The 14,388-nt window shown below is 38.7% G+C and overlaps 1 protein-coding gene across 1 annotated transcript; it reads left to right on the top strand.

Annotated features, from left to right (window-relative positions):
- The first annotated feature begins 8,587 nt into the window (after positions 1–8,587).
- LOC138899333 (uncharacterized) lies at positions 8,588–10,285 on the top strand. The gene is made up of 2 exons (XM_070185494.1): positions 8,588–9,122; positions 9,222–10,285. Exons 1-2 carry the CDS (start codon positions 8,588–8,590, stop codon positions 10,283–10,285), a joined length of 1,599 nt encoding a protein of 532 aa, XP_070041595.1.
- Positions 10,286–14,388: the final 4,103 nt, after the last annotated feature.

Genomic DNA, 14,388 nt, shown 5'->3' on the forward strand with positions numbered 1-14,388 from the left:
GCCCTCACAACAAGAACAAGAGAGCGAGTTCAATCCATACATTCGAATCTCATGATCAAATATATTTTAATGACTCACATATATCAAAGAAAATCGCTCACTCTCACAAAGAAGTCACATGCATACAATTGGTACCATAGGCTTGCCCTTAATGTAAATCTCTACTAATGTAAGCTCGTTCGATCTAAAATCAATTAGGACTTTTTCATGGTTGTAATGTGGGCTAAGGGACGGGTAGAATATATTTTAGGAATAGTGACTCAACCTCCTAAGCACTTTAATACATCATCAAATAACTTAAGCGCAAATTATTCAACACCACTTCAATTTCACAAATAATATCACCCCCAACAATATTTCATGTTTCTTTAAGCACTACTTAAATTCATACCCACTAGCAAGAACAAGATAACAATTTATTCATCTATATTTTTCTTTCTCTTTTTTTTTTTTTATGATTTCCGCTAGTGTTGTAGTATTTTACAAAACAAGTGCACATATCTTCCTTTCATTAGTTCCACTCAAAAGTCACCCCACACTTAGTCCCTTCTTACTTCTTTTAGCGCTCATCTAACAATTGAAGTGTGTGAATACCTAATTTTTGTACTATTTTAACACCTCCTAAAGTCATTAGTGTTTTGTGGCTTTAATTATATTTCTCAATTTTTGTGTCTTTGATTGCATATTTCCTATCATAAAAATACCAAAAAAATAGTTCTTTCTTTATTTGTGTATTTTAGGAATTAACTAACTATTCAATTGGTGAATTAATCTAGTTAATTGATCATTTGAATAAGTTACTTAATTAATTTATTTGTTTGTATAAATTTATTTTAATAAGTAGGATTAAGAAAGAAATTGGGCCAAATTTGAAAGAGAAAGTGGCCAAAAATGCAAGATAAGGGGCTGCCTTTGAAAGGGTCCGAAATGACGTAGTTTTGCCTCAAAACTACGTCGTTTCATTAAGTGACCCAAGATCAAATCTCATCCATTGATCACCCCTTGATCTAATGGTCCATATTTGATCTCTCAAGAGGTATTTAAAGCCTCAAAAATCTAAAAAATTCCCTCATTTCCCCTATTAACTCTTTCTCTCTTCTCTCTCTCTCTCTCTCTCTCTCTCTCTCTCTCTCTTCTCTCTCTTCTCTTCGCCGCCGTCGCCGGAAATCACCCACCGGCGGCGGACCACCTCCAAACAGCTCCAAATTAGCACCATATAATCTCCACAACCTCCTCTTCCCATATCTCCAAACCAATTCCTTCAAAAAACCCTCAAACTCCTTGAATTTTAGATCTAAGAAACTTTAGCCGCCACTTTTTGGTCCAAATTCTTGAAGCTCCGGCTAACACCACCCTACAACACATACATGAATGGATAGAGCTCCACGAGACCTATATTTTCCTACCCATTTCACCCCCAAAATCCCCATCGCCGCCGACCCGCTCCTCGCCGCCGCCACGGCTCCACTGCCAAAATGCCCCGAACCCCCATTTTAGCTATTTTTCGACTCAAAGACACTCGTTTCTTTTGGCGAGATGCTGAAACACATTTCGTTCTAGCATCTACCTGAAAGAAACATGCGTTTCGGAGTCGGGTAGTCACCTTTTAGCATCTCCGGCGTCTTCTCGTGGCTCGAACGGTTTCAAGCATACTTGTTAGGTATAATCGTCATCTCTTTAATTAATTTTTGATTTTTTTTAATTTCGTAGATTAGTTTCTAATTTTTTTTATTTTTTTATTTTTCTGTTTTGGTTATTTCTTGTTAATTAGAGTTTCAAGTTAGGTTTATTTAATTAGCTATCTCTATTAAGTTTAGTAGTTTGTTAGATTTGTTATTGATTTAAATATGATCTTTAGTGTATTAGTTAAATTGTTCACTTAGTTAGTCGATTATTTAGTTGTTGTTAGTCGTTGTCCGATTGTTAATGACACTCGTTCTGTTTTGAGCATTAGTTTATGAATTTAGTTGTTTGTTTAGTAATTAGTTTGCACAAATCGAATTCATTCCCATCAAGTTGGTTTTAATACTTAGTTCAATTACGTTTTTAGTCTTGTCTATGCTTTGTCAGTTCATAGTTGTCCAAGTTTGATTTGTGTTGAGCAAGTAATTGTTTGTTGATGGTTAAAATCTGAAGTTTAGTTTATTTTATTATAGTAGCTTACTTTTACTAGTAGGGTGGCTGAAAGGACATTTTTTCTCATTTCTTCTGACACAGCAGATTTTCAGGTTGTCCTTCACCTTTGGGACAGACCTTGAACAATGTTTAGCACACAAAGTCAGTCTTTTGGACAAATTTTTGGTGAACCAAAATCTGTCCAAAAATCTAACTTTATTTGCCTATTGAAAGGGCTGCTTTTCTCCTATAAAAGGGACTGTCTTACACTTAGAATGCAGAGTTCCTTACTCACTGAAAAGGGGGACACTCTATTACACACTCTATCTTATACTGAGACACATCTTGGAGAGTTGCTTAAAGACATATATCTTTGAGAAAAATCAGCAGCTTAATGCATATAAAAAGCTAAAATTTCAGAGTTTTGTGAGGATTATTTGAGTGCAAAAACCTCGAAAAAAATAGAAAGATCCCTTAGGCAATTTGTGAAGTTGATAACTACCAGTTTCAAGCATCTTTGTTGAGTTTTTCTGGGCTGTCTTAACACTTGAGTTGCTGCTGTTTCTACTGTATTTGCTGCTGAGTTTTTTATTGCTGCACTGCTGTATTTTATTATTCCACAAACCAGGTAACTTTCAAATTCTTATATTGCAGATTCTTGATGATAATAAGAAGGATTTGATCCCGGTTTGGTTGATGGAACATATTAGATCTGATTTTGTTTCATGATGAGAGTTATATTAGTGTTATCATTATGTAAATCTGTTAAAAATTAGTTAAATTATCGTTTTCTTCTTTATATATGTGATTGAAATTGCATTCTGTTAAGATTACTTAGTTTAAGGAAAAGATAAAGACCCCACTTTTAATCATGTGTTGTTTAGTTTGGGCTCTTTTCCGTGAGTTACTTTCATGGTTCATGTATAATTATCTAAGAAAGACTTCTAGCTTCAAATGCTTTGATGCTTTGAAATATAGCCAACATAATGTTATACTTAATATAGTTCTTCTCTTTAGCATTGAAGTATTACCGTTTTTTTTGTAGTTTTGATATTTAGTCGTGGTTTTTATGTTGTTAATGAGTGTAGTTTGATTAGTGCCATGATTGGTGTAGATGAGTAGAAATATTATGTTAGTCCTTAAGAAATAGTTGGTTAAGAAGATAAAAGATAATAATTAGCATGTAAGTTTCTTTTATGAAAAAAAAAATTTAGTTTGGACATCAATGTAAGAAGCAATTTGGGCTTAGAAGAATACTTATTATTTTGTGTTGTCTTGGTCATCGAGGCTCTTAAGCAACACGGGCCAAATAAGCTAAAATTTGTAGGCCCAATGACAATAGAAAGCAAGATAGGTATTTTCTTTAAAACCAATAAATTATCTTTTGTTAAATAAAATAAGTGGCTCAATACCATGAAAGTTTAACATAAGCTTACCCGGGTTTAATGTCTTGCATTAGTGAAAATTATTTTTAATAATAATATTTTTTTTTCAGTCGAACAAGTAAAAAATAAAAAAGAAGCGCTTTTTAATTAATTTAAGCGATAGGCAATTTTAGGCACGTTTGAGATGTAGACCATGTGTTCATACACGGTCCTTGGTCGATTTTGTTTTTAATAAAGTAGTCATGTGTGCATTCCCGCTCCTTGACTTTTCAATATTAATTGTATTTAAACCATGTGTACCGACACGTTCTTTGTTTTAATACATATAATTAAATAAGGATTTTGTGTGCTTGCACGCTCCTAGGCCAAAATTATTAATTATTAAGCAGCACTAGACAATAGTAACTTAAGGCAAATAATACACACTTTATCCAAAAATAATTCAAGCCAAATTTTAGTCAATAAAAGTGACCGTGCTAGAACCACGGGATTCGGGGAATGCCTTACACCTTCTCCTCGGTTAACAGAATTCCTTACCCAGACTTTGTTTTCGTAGACCAATAATAATAGAGTCAAATCTTCCTTTGATTAGGGATTCAAATAAAAGGTGACTTGGAACACCAACAAAATCAATTCCAAGTGGCGACTCTGTAAATAAAATAATCCCTACTCAATTTTGTCACTTTAATTGAAAAAACCCTTTAATCCACACAATATTATTTCGCGGGTAGAAAAAGGGGTGTGACAGCTCTGGCGACTCTGCTGGGGACCATTAAGAATTCGAGCTTGTATATTGAATTTATTTGGCTTCATTAATTTTTGTATATATTGTGATTTATTTGGGCCTAATCTGTTACTTGTCCACTTTATACTGTTTTGATATTGTTAAACTGTACATATAAATTGTATCCTCTCTCGCACCCCTCTAAGTCTTCTTATAGTTAGTTATGTTGTGTTTGCCTACCAGCATCACAAAATTTCTGTCTTGAGATAAAGCCAATTAGCCTACCAGCTTCTGGTGAAGATTTAATCACACATGCTTAGGCGAGAGAGTCGTTAGCTAGCCAGTGTTGTTCTACTACTGGTGACGCTTGTCGCTCCTCGGCTCGGGTTGTCCGCTCGAGTAAGCCAGTCTAGACACCTTCTCCATCAGGATTTAAACCTAGAAGAACATACCTCATGCCGGATATCCCTAGTAGGTTCACTTTATTTGCGTCACGTGCATTTGACTTAGCGAAACTCGGCACAGGGGTTGGGTCCGTATAAGACAGGTATCCTCTTTGAGACCATAACGTTCACTTATATGCTACATGTTACTTTATTTGGAAGGCTTGCATGTTGACCGGCTTTAGGGTGGATTAGTTAAATAAGCAGAGAATAATAAAAAAAATAAAAACATGCTCCCGATTTCTATACAAATGTTCGTTCTTTTTAAAATTAAAAGAAAAAGCCCGAAGTGATTTGGTGCGTTTGGTGTCCATGATTAATTTTTCATAAAGAGAGAAAATATAGTTAGTTTCATTAGAAATTTTATCACCGAACTACGCAGGTTTGATTCTCACCGGATGTGAGATACGTAGGCAACCTCTATCGGGTTCAGCCCACATTTTTCAAAAAAAAAAGGGCATAAAAATTATGCATGTGCATAAAATTTTCAAATAACAAATTTGCTATTTTTGGTCACCTTTTACTGTTTGGCCCTCGTGTCTAGACGTTTTGCCGAGACACCCTTAAAACCTTCAACGGAAGTACCGAAGGGCCATTTTTGAAAAAATAGCCATTTTCTTTATTTTTGTCTACCTTTTATTGTTTTGTCCCTGTGGTCGTAGTATTTGCCGAGACAACCTTTAAGCCTCTCTCGGGAGTATCGAAGGGCCATTTTCGTAAAAATAACCATTTTATTTATTTTATCGACTTTTTATCATTTTGTCCCTATGTTCGGCTATTTTGCTGTGACTGCCCCAAAAGCTTCTTTGGAAGTGCGAAAGGTTCATTTTTGTAAGAAGGCTTTGTAGTCCAGTTTTGTCTCTTGTACGAACTACGCGCACTCGATTCTTGACCCTATGTAAAATACATAAGCAACCCTTTTATGGTTCGGTGCCCCGTCCAAATCGGTCAAGTCTTACCATTATGGTCATAATTGAATGATCTTTCGAAATTGTATCATCTCCCAACGAGAGTGTCCGCTCAATTTCAGTAAACCCTCACTTCAAAACACGGTTAGGGTCGGTTACTTGAGTCCCACATTGCCATTTCTAACTTTCATGAGTCAAAACCCAAGGTATCAGAGATTTTTGTATTATCTAAGCTTGCATGGGTCCTAACCTCATGTTCTACTACTTAGGAGCGATATGGATACAATGAAAAGAAGATCTGACAAAAGACCGAAAGATGACGAGCCCTCACAGATTTGGCTTGTGCATAAAATACCCCGGTTGTTGAGACAATGGTGGGAAAATATGGGCATTTGTGGGCAGGAAAAGACAAAGGACCATCTGGGTCACTTTATGAACATTATGGCGATCAACCCAAGGAGGGACTTAATCGAGGCATTGGTGCATTTCTGGGATCCTAATTATAACGTATTCCGTTTTAATGGTTTTGAAATAACTCCCACTTTGGAGGAGTTAGCTGGATACACAAGGTTAGGAGATGAACTTCGGAAGAAGAGACCTTTGGCCTCAAGGGATGTCACTGGCAGTGAGTTCCTTGAGCAGATGACAATCAGCCAAAATAAAATAGCAAGTGTGGAACGAGGGCACGTCCAATTGGATTTCTTGCACGACAGGTATGGGTGTCCAGGTGGATTTTCAAAGCACGGAAAGGAGCTTGACAATAAAATTGGATACAAAGCTTGGCAAAGCCATGGGCGGAAAGCATTCCTAGTGGCATTTCTAGGGACAATGGTTTTTCCGAGGCATGACAAAAATATTGATATTCGATTATCTGGCATAGTCACCACTTTATTGCATCGAAAGGACGTCACTATCATTCCTATGGTATTGTCTGATATTTACCGTGCCCTGACCAAGTGTCGAGAAGGAAAAGATTTCTTTGAAGGCTGTAACATCATACTCCAAATATGGTTTTTAGAGCACCTTCTCAGTTATCCAACACGGGTAAATTTTAGTGTTTATTGGAGCCACAATGAGCTTGGAGATGAGTTTGAAGATTTGACTGAAGACAGTAGCTTCCCCAAGGGAGTCGAAGCATGGAGAGAGCATCTTCAAAAGTTGACCGCTACTGAAATCACATGGAACTACCACTGGTTCTCACCAAAAGAAGTCATATACAGGTCTTACTGCCATTCGTTTTTGATTTTGATGGGTCTTCGGGGTTTTCAACCGTATGTGCCTATGAGAGCCCTACGCCAGTTAGGTCGAAAACAAGTAGTGCCCACAGTGGAGCACATGCAAAGATTCACATGGGAGGTAATATCAGGGGATCTTGTTCGTGAGGCTTATGCTCAACAGGTTTGGGATGAAATTAAGGTGCTTGAATCTCACACTATGGTGGAAGATCAGGATCGAGGAGAGTTAGACCCGGCATATTTTGAGTGGTTCTATGACCAAGATGCTTTTAGATCCAGGCAAGAGACAATTTTGAAGAGCACGACAGAATGGGAGACTAAAATCAGAACAAGAGTAGGGCATGCCAAGGAAGAAATAACAAGAGATTATGAATCCATCATCTGGGCTCTACGTAAGGATATAAGTATCGCCAACGTGAATATGGATTTGCAGTGCATTGAGTTTGAAGAGGAGAAAATCAGACTGATACATGAGGTTCAAGCGCTTCAAGCACAACTTCGGCAAACGAGAATAAGGGTTGCTGCTCAACAACATCCAGCCATTCAAATGCATCACAGCCTTATCATCCATGATCTAAGGGATCGGGCCAAGGCTGCAGAATCAGGTAAGAACCAGGTAGAGAATGAGCTAGCAAAGGTCCAGAACCAGCTAAATCTAGCGTTACAACGCGAGGCGGATATATCGGACATAGCCAATAACCATGAGCGACAGATCCAGTTTTTAAGTCAGAGCCAGGAGCATGTTAGAAGGAAGGTCTATGAAGTGGCTACTTATACCGCTCGAGGGTGTGTGACTTGTCAGGGTTTGACCCGAGAGCAATTTGCTACGGTAGCGCCCAACTTCACACGCCACATTGCCAGAGACTTGAAGCGCATATACCATGATATGGGAGATCAACCGCAGGAATAAGCACTTTGACTACAATGATGCCGGTGGATTCTCATGCAGAGATTAGAGTCTTCTTTTAGTTGGCAGTCCACTTTGATTGTTCATTTGTAGTCATCAAAACTGTAAAAGTCTTTTGGTGTTTTGAGCCTTGTTTTTTTTTTTTGCCTTTTATTTTTATTTATTTTTTTATTTTAAAAAAAAAAGTTTGTTTGAGTCGGGTCTGGTCTTATTTAAATATTTGTCTTTTAGGTTGTATCTTTATGTAATTTTCCTTTGTCTTGTATCAAAAAGAAAAAAAAAAGAGAAGAAAAATTCAAAAATCAATGAAAAAGATTTTATTTTAGAAAATTCGAAAATGAAACAAAAAGATGTTGTTTTTTGTACATTAAAAAAAAGAGGAAAAGAGGAAAACTTTGTTTTGTAAAAAAAAAAAAAAAAAACAATCGTCATGTCCCTGAACTACGTAACGATCTGATTCATGCGGTGACATGATACGTAGACAACCCCAAAAGGTTCGATCGAAATATTTCTCAATAATTCCAAAATAAAGGGAAGAAGATAAAAAGGAGTAAAAAGGAAAAAAGAAAAAAGAAAAGAAGAAGAAGAAGAAGAAGAAGAAGAAGAAGAAGAAGAAGAAGAAGAAGAAGAAGAAAAGAGAAGAAAGAGAGAAAATAATATGCAGCAATCTTATAAGCCGGAATGAAATATGAAGCCTTCCAAAAGCATGTTAGAAGTGGTGATATTGTTAGGATCATGGCATATTACGTCTGATTCATATCTGTAAAATGCTTACACATTTTTTCTCTTATTTAGTAAGTTTAAGGTGGTTGGTTTGTGTTGAAACTGGCAACACATCATTACTTTACCTGATCTAAGAGGAAGGTCGCAATGGCTAACAATGATGAAATCGAGGTGGTTAGTGACGACCCTCAGGGTCAATCAGTTGAGCAAGAGTCGGGGGAAGTGAGAAGATTGAAACGACAACTGTCTGACGTGTATCAGGCTTGGGTCTTCGGTCAGCCTCCGCCTCAGGGTCCCTCAGAGGGAACTTACACCGTACCCCAGGATACTCAACCACCGCTCCCCACAACGAGTGATCACATTCTGCCTCCGGGGTATGTGCCAAATTACAATTTCCCTGCCGCCCCTGGTACTTCCAATGTACGACCTCCTGCCGCACCGGTTAGGAACACCCCTCTCGTTATGTCTGGCGCGCCAGTGTATACAATCCCGCCACTAAATCCTATGACGAGACCAAACATCGAGCCATTATATCATGCTTATCATGGCCAGTGCTACTCTCCAGATATGGCTTTTAAGGTTTCGACTCCACACAATCATACCCTACAGTATGAGTCACCTACAGAAAATGAAAAGGCTCTCAAGACAGGAGAGCCAGATGAGATGGTCAGGAAAATGAAAAGTCTTGAGTAGAACATAAAGAACATACAAGGACTAGGTGGTCACAAAAGTGTCTCATTCAGTAATTTATGCTTGTTTCCTCACATCCATTTTCCACCAGGGTTCAAGACCCCAAAATTTGAGAAATATGATGGACACGGTGACCCTATCGCCCACTTGAAAAAGTACTGCAACCAGCTGAGGGGCGCGAGAGGAAAAGAAGAGTTGTTGATGGCTTATTTCGGGGAGAGCCTTGTGGGGGTAGCCTCTGAATGGTACATTGACCAAGATGTCTCTCACTGGCACATTTGGGACGACATGGCCCAAGACTTCATCAAACAATTTCAGTACAACATTGACATTGCGTCAGATTGCAATGCCCTGTCCAATATGAAGAAAAGGTCGACTGAAAGCTTCAGGGAGTATGCCGTTAGGTGGAGAGAGCAAGCATCTAGAGTTAATCCACCCATGTATGACAATGAGTTAATCATTGTCTTCCTTCAGGCTCAGGATCTTGATTATTTTCAAAATATAATGTACGCAATGGGCAGACCTTTTGCTGACGCAATCAAGATAGGAGAAATGATCGAGAATGGCCTTAATACTGGCCGAATTATAAGTCAAGTAGCTCTCAAAGCAGCCACCCAAGAAATCCAGAATAGGCCGGACAACCTTGTTAATCAAAAGAAGAAAGATGAGGAGGCCATGATGGCATCACGGGCAAAAAGAGGCCAAAGGGGAACATCTCAACCCCCGGATCCACGATACTCAGTTGCTCCACAGTATGCAACATTCAATGCTCAGTCTTATGCCAAGCCATCCAATCGCCAACATATGCGAGCCCCGACTTTAACATACTTTCGTCCTCGTCCAAAACAAGAGTGTGAAAGGGAACATAAGCAGAGGGACAATTTCATGCCAATCATAGAATCCTACATAAGTTTGTTTGAAAGGCTAAAACATTGTGGCATGATTGAGCCGCTTCAAGGGTATGTTCCCGATCCATATGCAAAAGGTTTTGACCCTGATGTACGGTGCATGTACCATTCTAATGTCCAGGGGCATAGCATTGAGGATTGTCGGGCTTTGAAAAGGGAAATAGAAATAATGATTCAAGAAGGAATGATCGTGGTTCAAGATAATGGCATCCTAAACGTCATGACCAAGCACGCAATGTTCATATGATTTACAATGATAAAGAATATGGGTACGGTTTGGTGAAAAATGTCAAGAACCTGTCCGATGAATGCAAGGTAATTAAAATTATTGAAGGTCCTGTTTGATGTTGATGCGCAAATTCGTAGCTAAGATGTTTGAGCTTGATAATTGGAAAGACACTCCCCACCTTGCCGGGAAGGAATCTTGGTAACTTATTTTGTCATAATTTCTATCATCCGTATTATTTCGAGGTTGTGATCCAGATGTTGTTTGATTGTCCTGTCATCAAACCTCTCTATCCTTTAATCAATAAAATATAACTTTTCGCTTTGTCTCATTTTAATCCACTATGTATAGTTCTTTTGCATATATAGTTCTTTTCACGCCAATTTTAGTGACATGACATGCATACGGAGTTTTCGGCTAGATTTTAGAAAGCCTGTTTAATCTTGAATTGAATCGAGAAAAAATACTCTAAGGATAAATAAGAAGTTGAAGAACTTTAATGATAAGCCTGTGTCACATGGAACCAATATAGTCATATCCGTAGAGATTAAAGATGTTTATCTCAAACCTATCATGAATACCGACTTAAGGATAATTGAAAGTTTTGAAGCCTAGTCGGAGTAATCGATGAAAGGCTCTTTGGCCACGACCTGCCATAATCTAATCATATCAGGGAAGATGACCCAAATCTCCAAGGAAGGTGCATTCCAGGGAATTTAAAATAGATTAGTTGGTACTGAAATGTATCATTTCACATTAAGGCCAAGACCATAAAATGTGGCTCCAATTTGTGAAAGATTATTTGTTGCGAACAAGATATTGACTACGGAGCTGTACAACTGACAAAACCAAAAAGACATTCATGTCTATCAATGCCGAACCTGAGAAGAGATAGTATGTTTGGCATTCTTGAGGCGGGGGGCTATTTTTCTGCTACCTAAATACTTATACCCTTCGTCACCCCTTTTGAGCCTGTTTTATTTTTCTTTGACCCCCCTCTTTTGGAATCAACTATAAAGTCAAAGTTCAAAAAAAAAAAAAAAATGCCACCAGAAAATAGGAGCTAGGTCAATTTGTTGTTTAAAAAAAAAGAGAAGAGAAGAAAAGGAAAGGAGAAAAGAAAAATGAAAAAATGAAAAGAAAAAAAAGACAACAAAGAAATCTTTCGTGTTAGTTTGAACTACGTTTGACTTGATTCCTTTGAAGGATACGTAGGCAGCTCTATACTAGGGTTCAGTCCAACCAAATCAAAAATAAAAATTCCCCAGTATCTGAAACTGGGGCAGGAGTTTTTTATTTTTTATTTATGTTTTTATGAAGAGTCGATTTCAAGAGTTGTAAGTATACAACCCCATCATCTTGAGTCTATTTTGAGCCTTTATACAACCCTTTATTTTTAACCCTATACAAAATCCATACAAATAAATACCTCCCAATTAATCTCTAAGAATGCCAAGCGAAGCACGTAATAAGCAACAGTTGTCACACGACATAGAACAATGTCAAGTTGCTCACACAAGAAAGCAAAAAAAAAATAAAAAATAAAATGAGAGGGCCTTACTAGTGAAAACCCTCATGGGCACTGTAAGGTGATAGTAAGTAGAGATAAATAAATGAGAGAGATCGGTTGGTGAAAACCTTCCGGGGCACTACCAGTCGAAGGTGAGCTATGATTTTATGCAAATGATTGGCACAAAGAGGCCAACTTCAAAGACGAAAGGGAACAACAAGTAGAAAGGGTAGATTGGCTGGATAGATTTGGCCGCTCAATCCAAAATGCATGTCATGATCATTAAAGCTTGACTGCCATATTCAAAAGATCCCACTCTATGTTTTTCTCCTCGTAAAGTGTCATTTTTCAGTTAAATACAATTCTTTCTCATTTTCACATCGCGTCATTTTATTCATTTGCATTATTATTTTGAGTCAGTTTTTATAAAAATAAAAGAGAAATAATTTCAAAATCTGTTACCAGCTTTCTATCTATACAAAACGAGTTCTTTCCTAGCACATCAAAGAGGACATATCCAGAAGGCAACATGCACAATAAGTTGTTGAGATTAAACGAGATCTGAGGTTTCATGCAGACGAAAGTTCCAAAGAGAAAACTTTGCTGGTCTATTTGTTTAGAAGCCAACAAAGAAAGGGACACAAAATTGGTCACCATTCCCCGTAAGTACAAAACAAATGATGTAAGGCATACACGGTATTGACAAAGGCACAAATCCAACTCTGATTTTCTCTGATAAGCCGAACAAAGTGTTTAGAAGAAATCGAAAAGGTCACTAAGTAAGACTTGCTTCATGGGCAAAGATGATAGCACCACAAACACAAAACTGATATCGGGTGCAAGATGATTAAGTTTGCTTTTTAAAGGAAAAAACCTCCAAAGTGAAGACTTGCTTTATAGGCAAGGTTCAACATCACCTTAGACATTCGGGTATGAAAATAGTCGAGGGCAACGATGGAAAACCAAGATTTCCAAAAAGCAATACAGGGCATCCAAGCAACTCGGTATCGCGCTGAAAGAATCAGTTCTTTTTCAGCAAGGTGGCCGCAAATTCAAACTACTCAGGGTATCAAGGCCACAAACCGACCACCACTGTTAAACTCACAAATCTTTCTTTGTTTGAAGCAAGAAACAAAGTAGCGTAGAAATGAAGTTCTCAAAGTACGAATGTACCAAATGTAAGTTCTTCAAAGACTCTACTTCTGCTTTCTAGGCATGCCCATAATTACTTCATCAACCACTGCATTTTCCAGCATAAGGTACATCAGTCCTTAGTTGAGGTCCCATTTTGATATAGGGCACACCACACCCTAATCGCATGTTCAGTATAGGGTACACCAATTCCTAGATGTATTTTCCAACCTAAGTTACACTAATCCTTAGTGAGGTTCCACTTTAATACAAGGTATCCTATCCCTGGTTACTTTCTCTCTAAGTGATACAACGCGCCATCCCTTGGTTATATTCTCTCAGCGATAAAGGGTGCCAATCCCTGGCTATATTCTCTCTTAGTAATATAGGGTGCCAACCCCTGGTTACATTCTTTCTCACTGATACAGGGTGCCAACCCTTGATTATATTCCTCCTTAGTGATACAGGGCGCCAACTCCTGGTTACATTCTTTGTTAGTGATACAGGGCGCCAACCCCTGGTTACATTCATTTTCAGTGATACAGGGCGCCAACCCCTGGTTACATTCCCTCCAAGTCTTTCAACCTCACTCGTAGGAGACGCACTTCCTAGTTTGGGCGCCAAACCTTGATTATATTCCCCTTTAGTGATACAGGGCACCAACCCCTGGTTACATTCTTTGTTAGTGATACAGGGCGCTAACCCCTGGTTACATTCATTCTCAGTTATACAGGGCGCCAACCCCTGGTTACATTCCCTCTAAGTCTTTCAACCTCACTCGTAGGAGACGCACTTCCTGGTTTGGGCGCCAAACCTTGATTATATTCCCCTTTAGTGATACAGGGCGCCAACCCCTGGTTACATTCTTTGTTAGTGATACGGGGTGCCAACCCTTGGTTACATTCATTCTCAGTGATACAGGGCGCCAACCCCTGGTTACATTCCCTCCAAGTCTTTCAACCTCACTCGTAGGAGACGCACTTCCTAGTTTGGGCACCAACCCTTGATTATATTCCCCCTTAGTGATACAGGGCGCCAACCCCTGGTTACATTATTTGTTAGTGATACAGGGTGCCAACCCCTGGTTACATTCATTCTCAGTGACACAGGGCGCCAACCCCTGGTTACATTCCCTCCAAGTCTTTCAACCTCACTCGTAGGAGACGCACTTCCTAGTTTGGGCGCCAACCCTTGATTATATTACCCCTTAGTGATACAGGGCGCCAACCCCTGGTTACATTCTTTGTTAGTGATACAGGGCGCCAACCCCTGGTTACATTCATTCTCTGTGACACAGGGCGCCAACTCCTGGTTATATTCCCTCCAAGTCTTTCAACCTTACTCGTAGGAGACGCACTTCCTAGTTTGGGCGCCAACCCTTGATTATATTCCCCCTTAGTGATACCGGGTGCCAACCCTTGGTTACATTCTTTCTTAGTGATACGGGGTGCCAACCCTTGGTTACATTCATTCTCAGTGATAC

Source organism: Nicotiana tomentosiformis, chromosome 9, assembly GCF_000390325.3.
Source record: "Nicotiana tomentosiformis chromosome 9, ASM39032v3, whole genome shotgun sequence".
Classification (NCBI taxonomy): Eukaryota; Viridiplantae; Streptophyta; class Magnoliopsida; order Solanales; family Solanaceae; genus Nicotiana; species Nicotiana tomentosiformis.

What these genes read in the sequence shown, in the direction of transcription:
- LOC138899333 (XM_070185494.1), top strand. Translation starts at nt 8,588, where the DNA reads ATGGCTAACAATGATGAAATCGAGGTGGTTAGTGACGACCCTCAGGGT. An exon ending in GATGGTCAGGAAAATGAAAA is followed by an intron (nt 9,123 to 9,221) that starts GTCTTGAGTAGA and finishes ATTTTCCACCAG; the next exon opens with GGTTCAAGACCCCAAAATTT.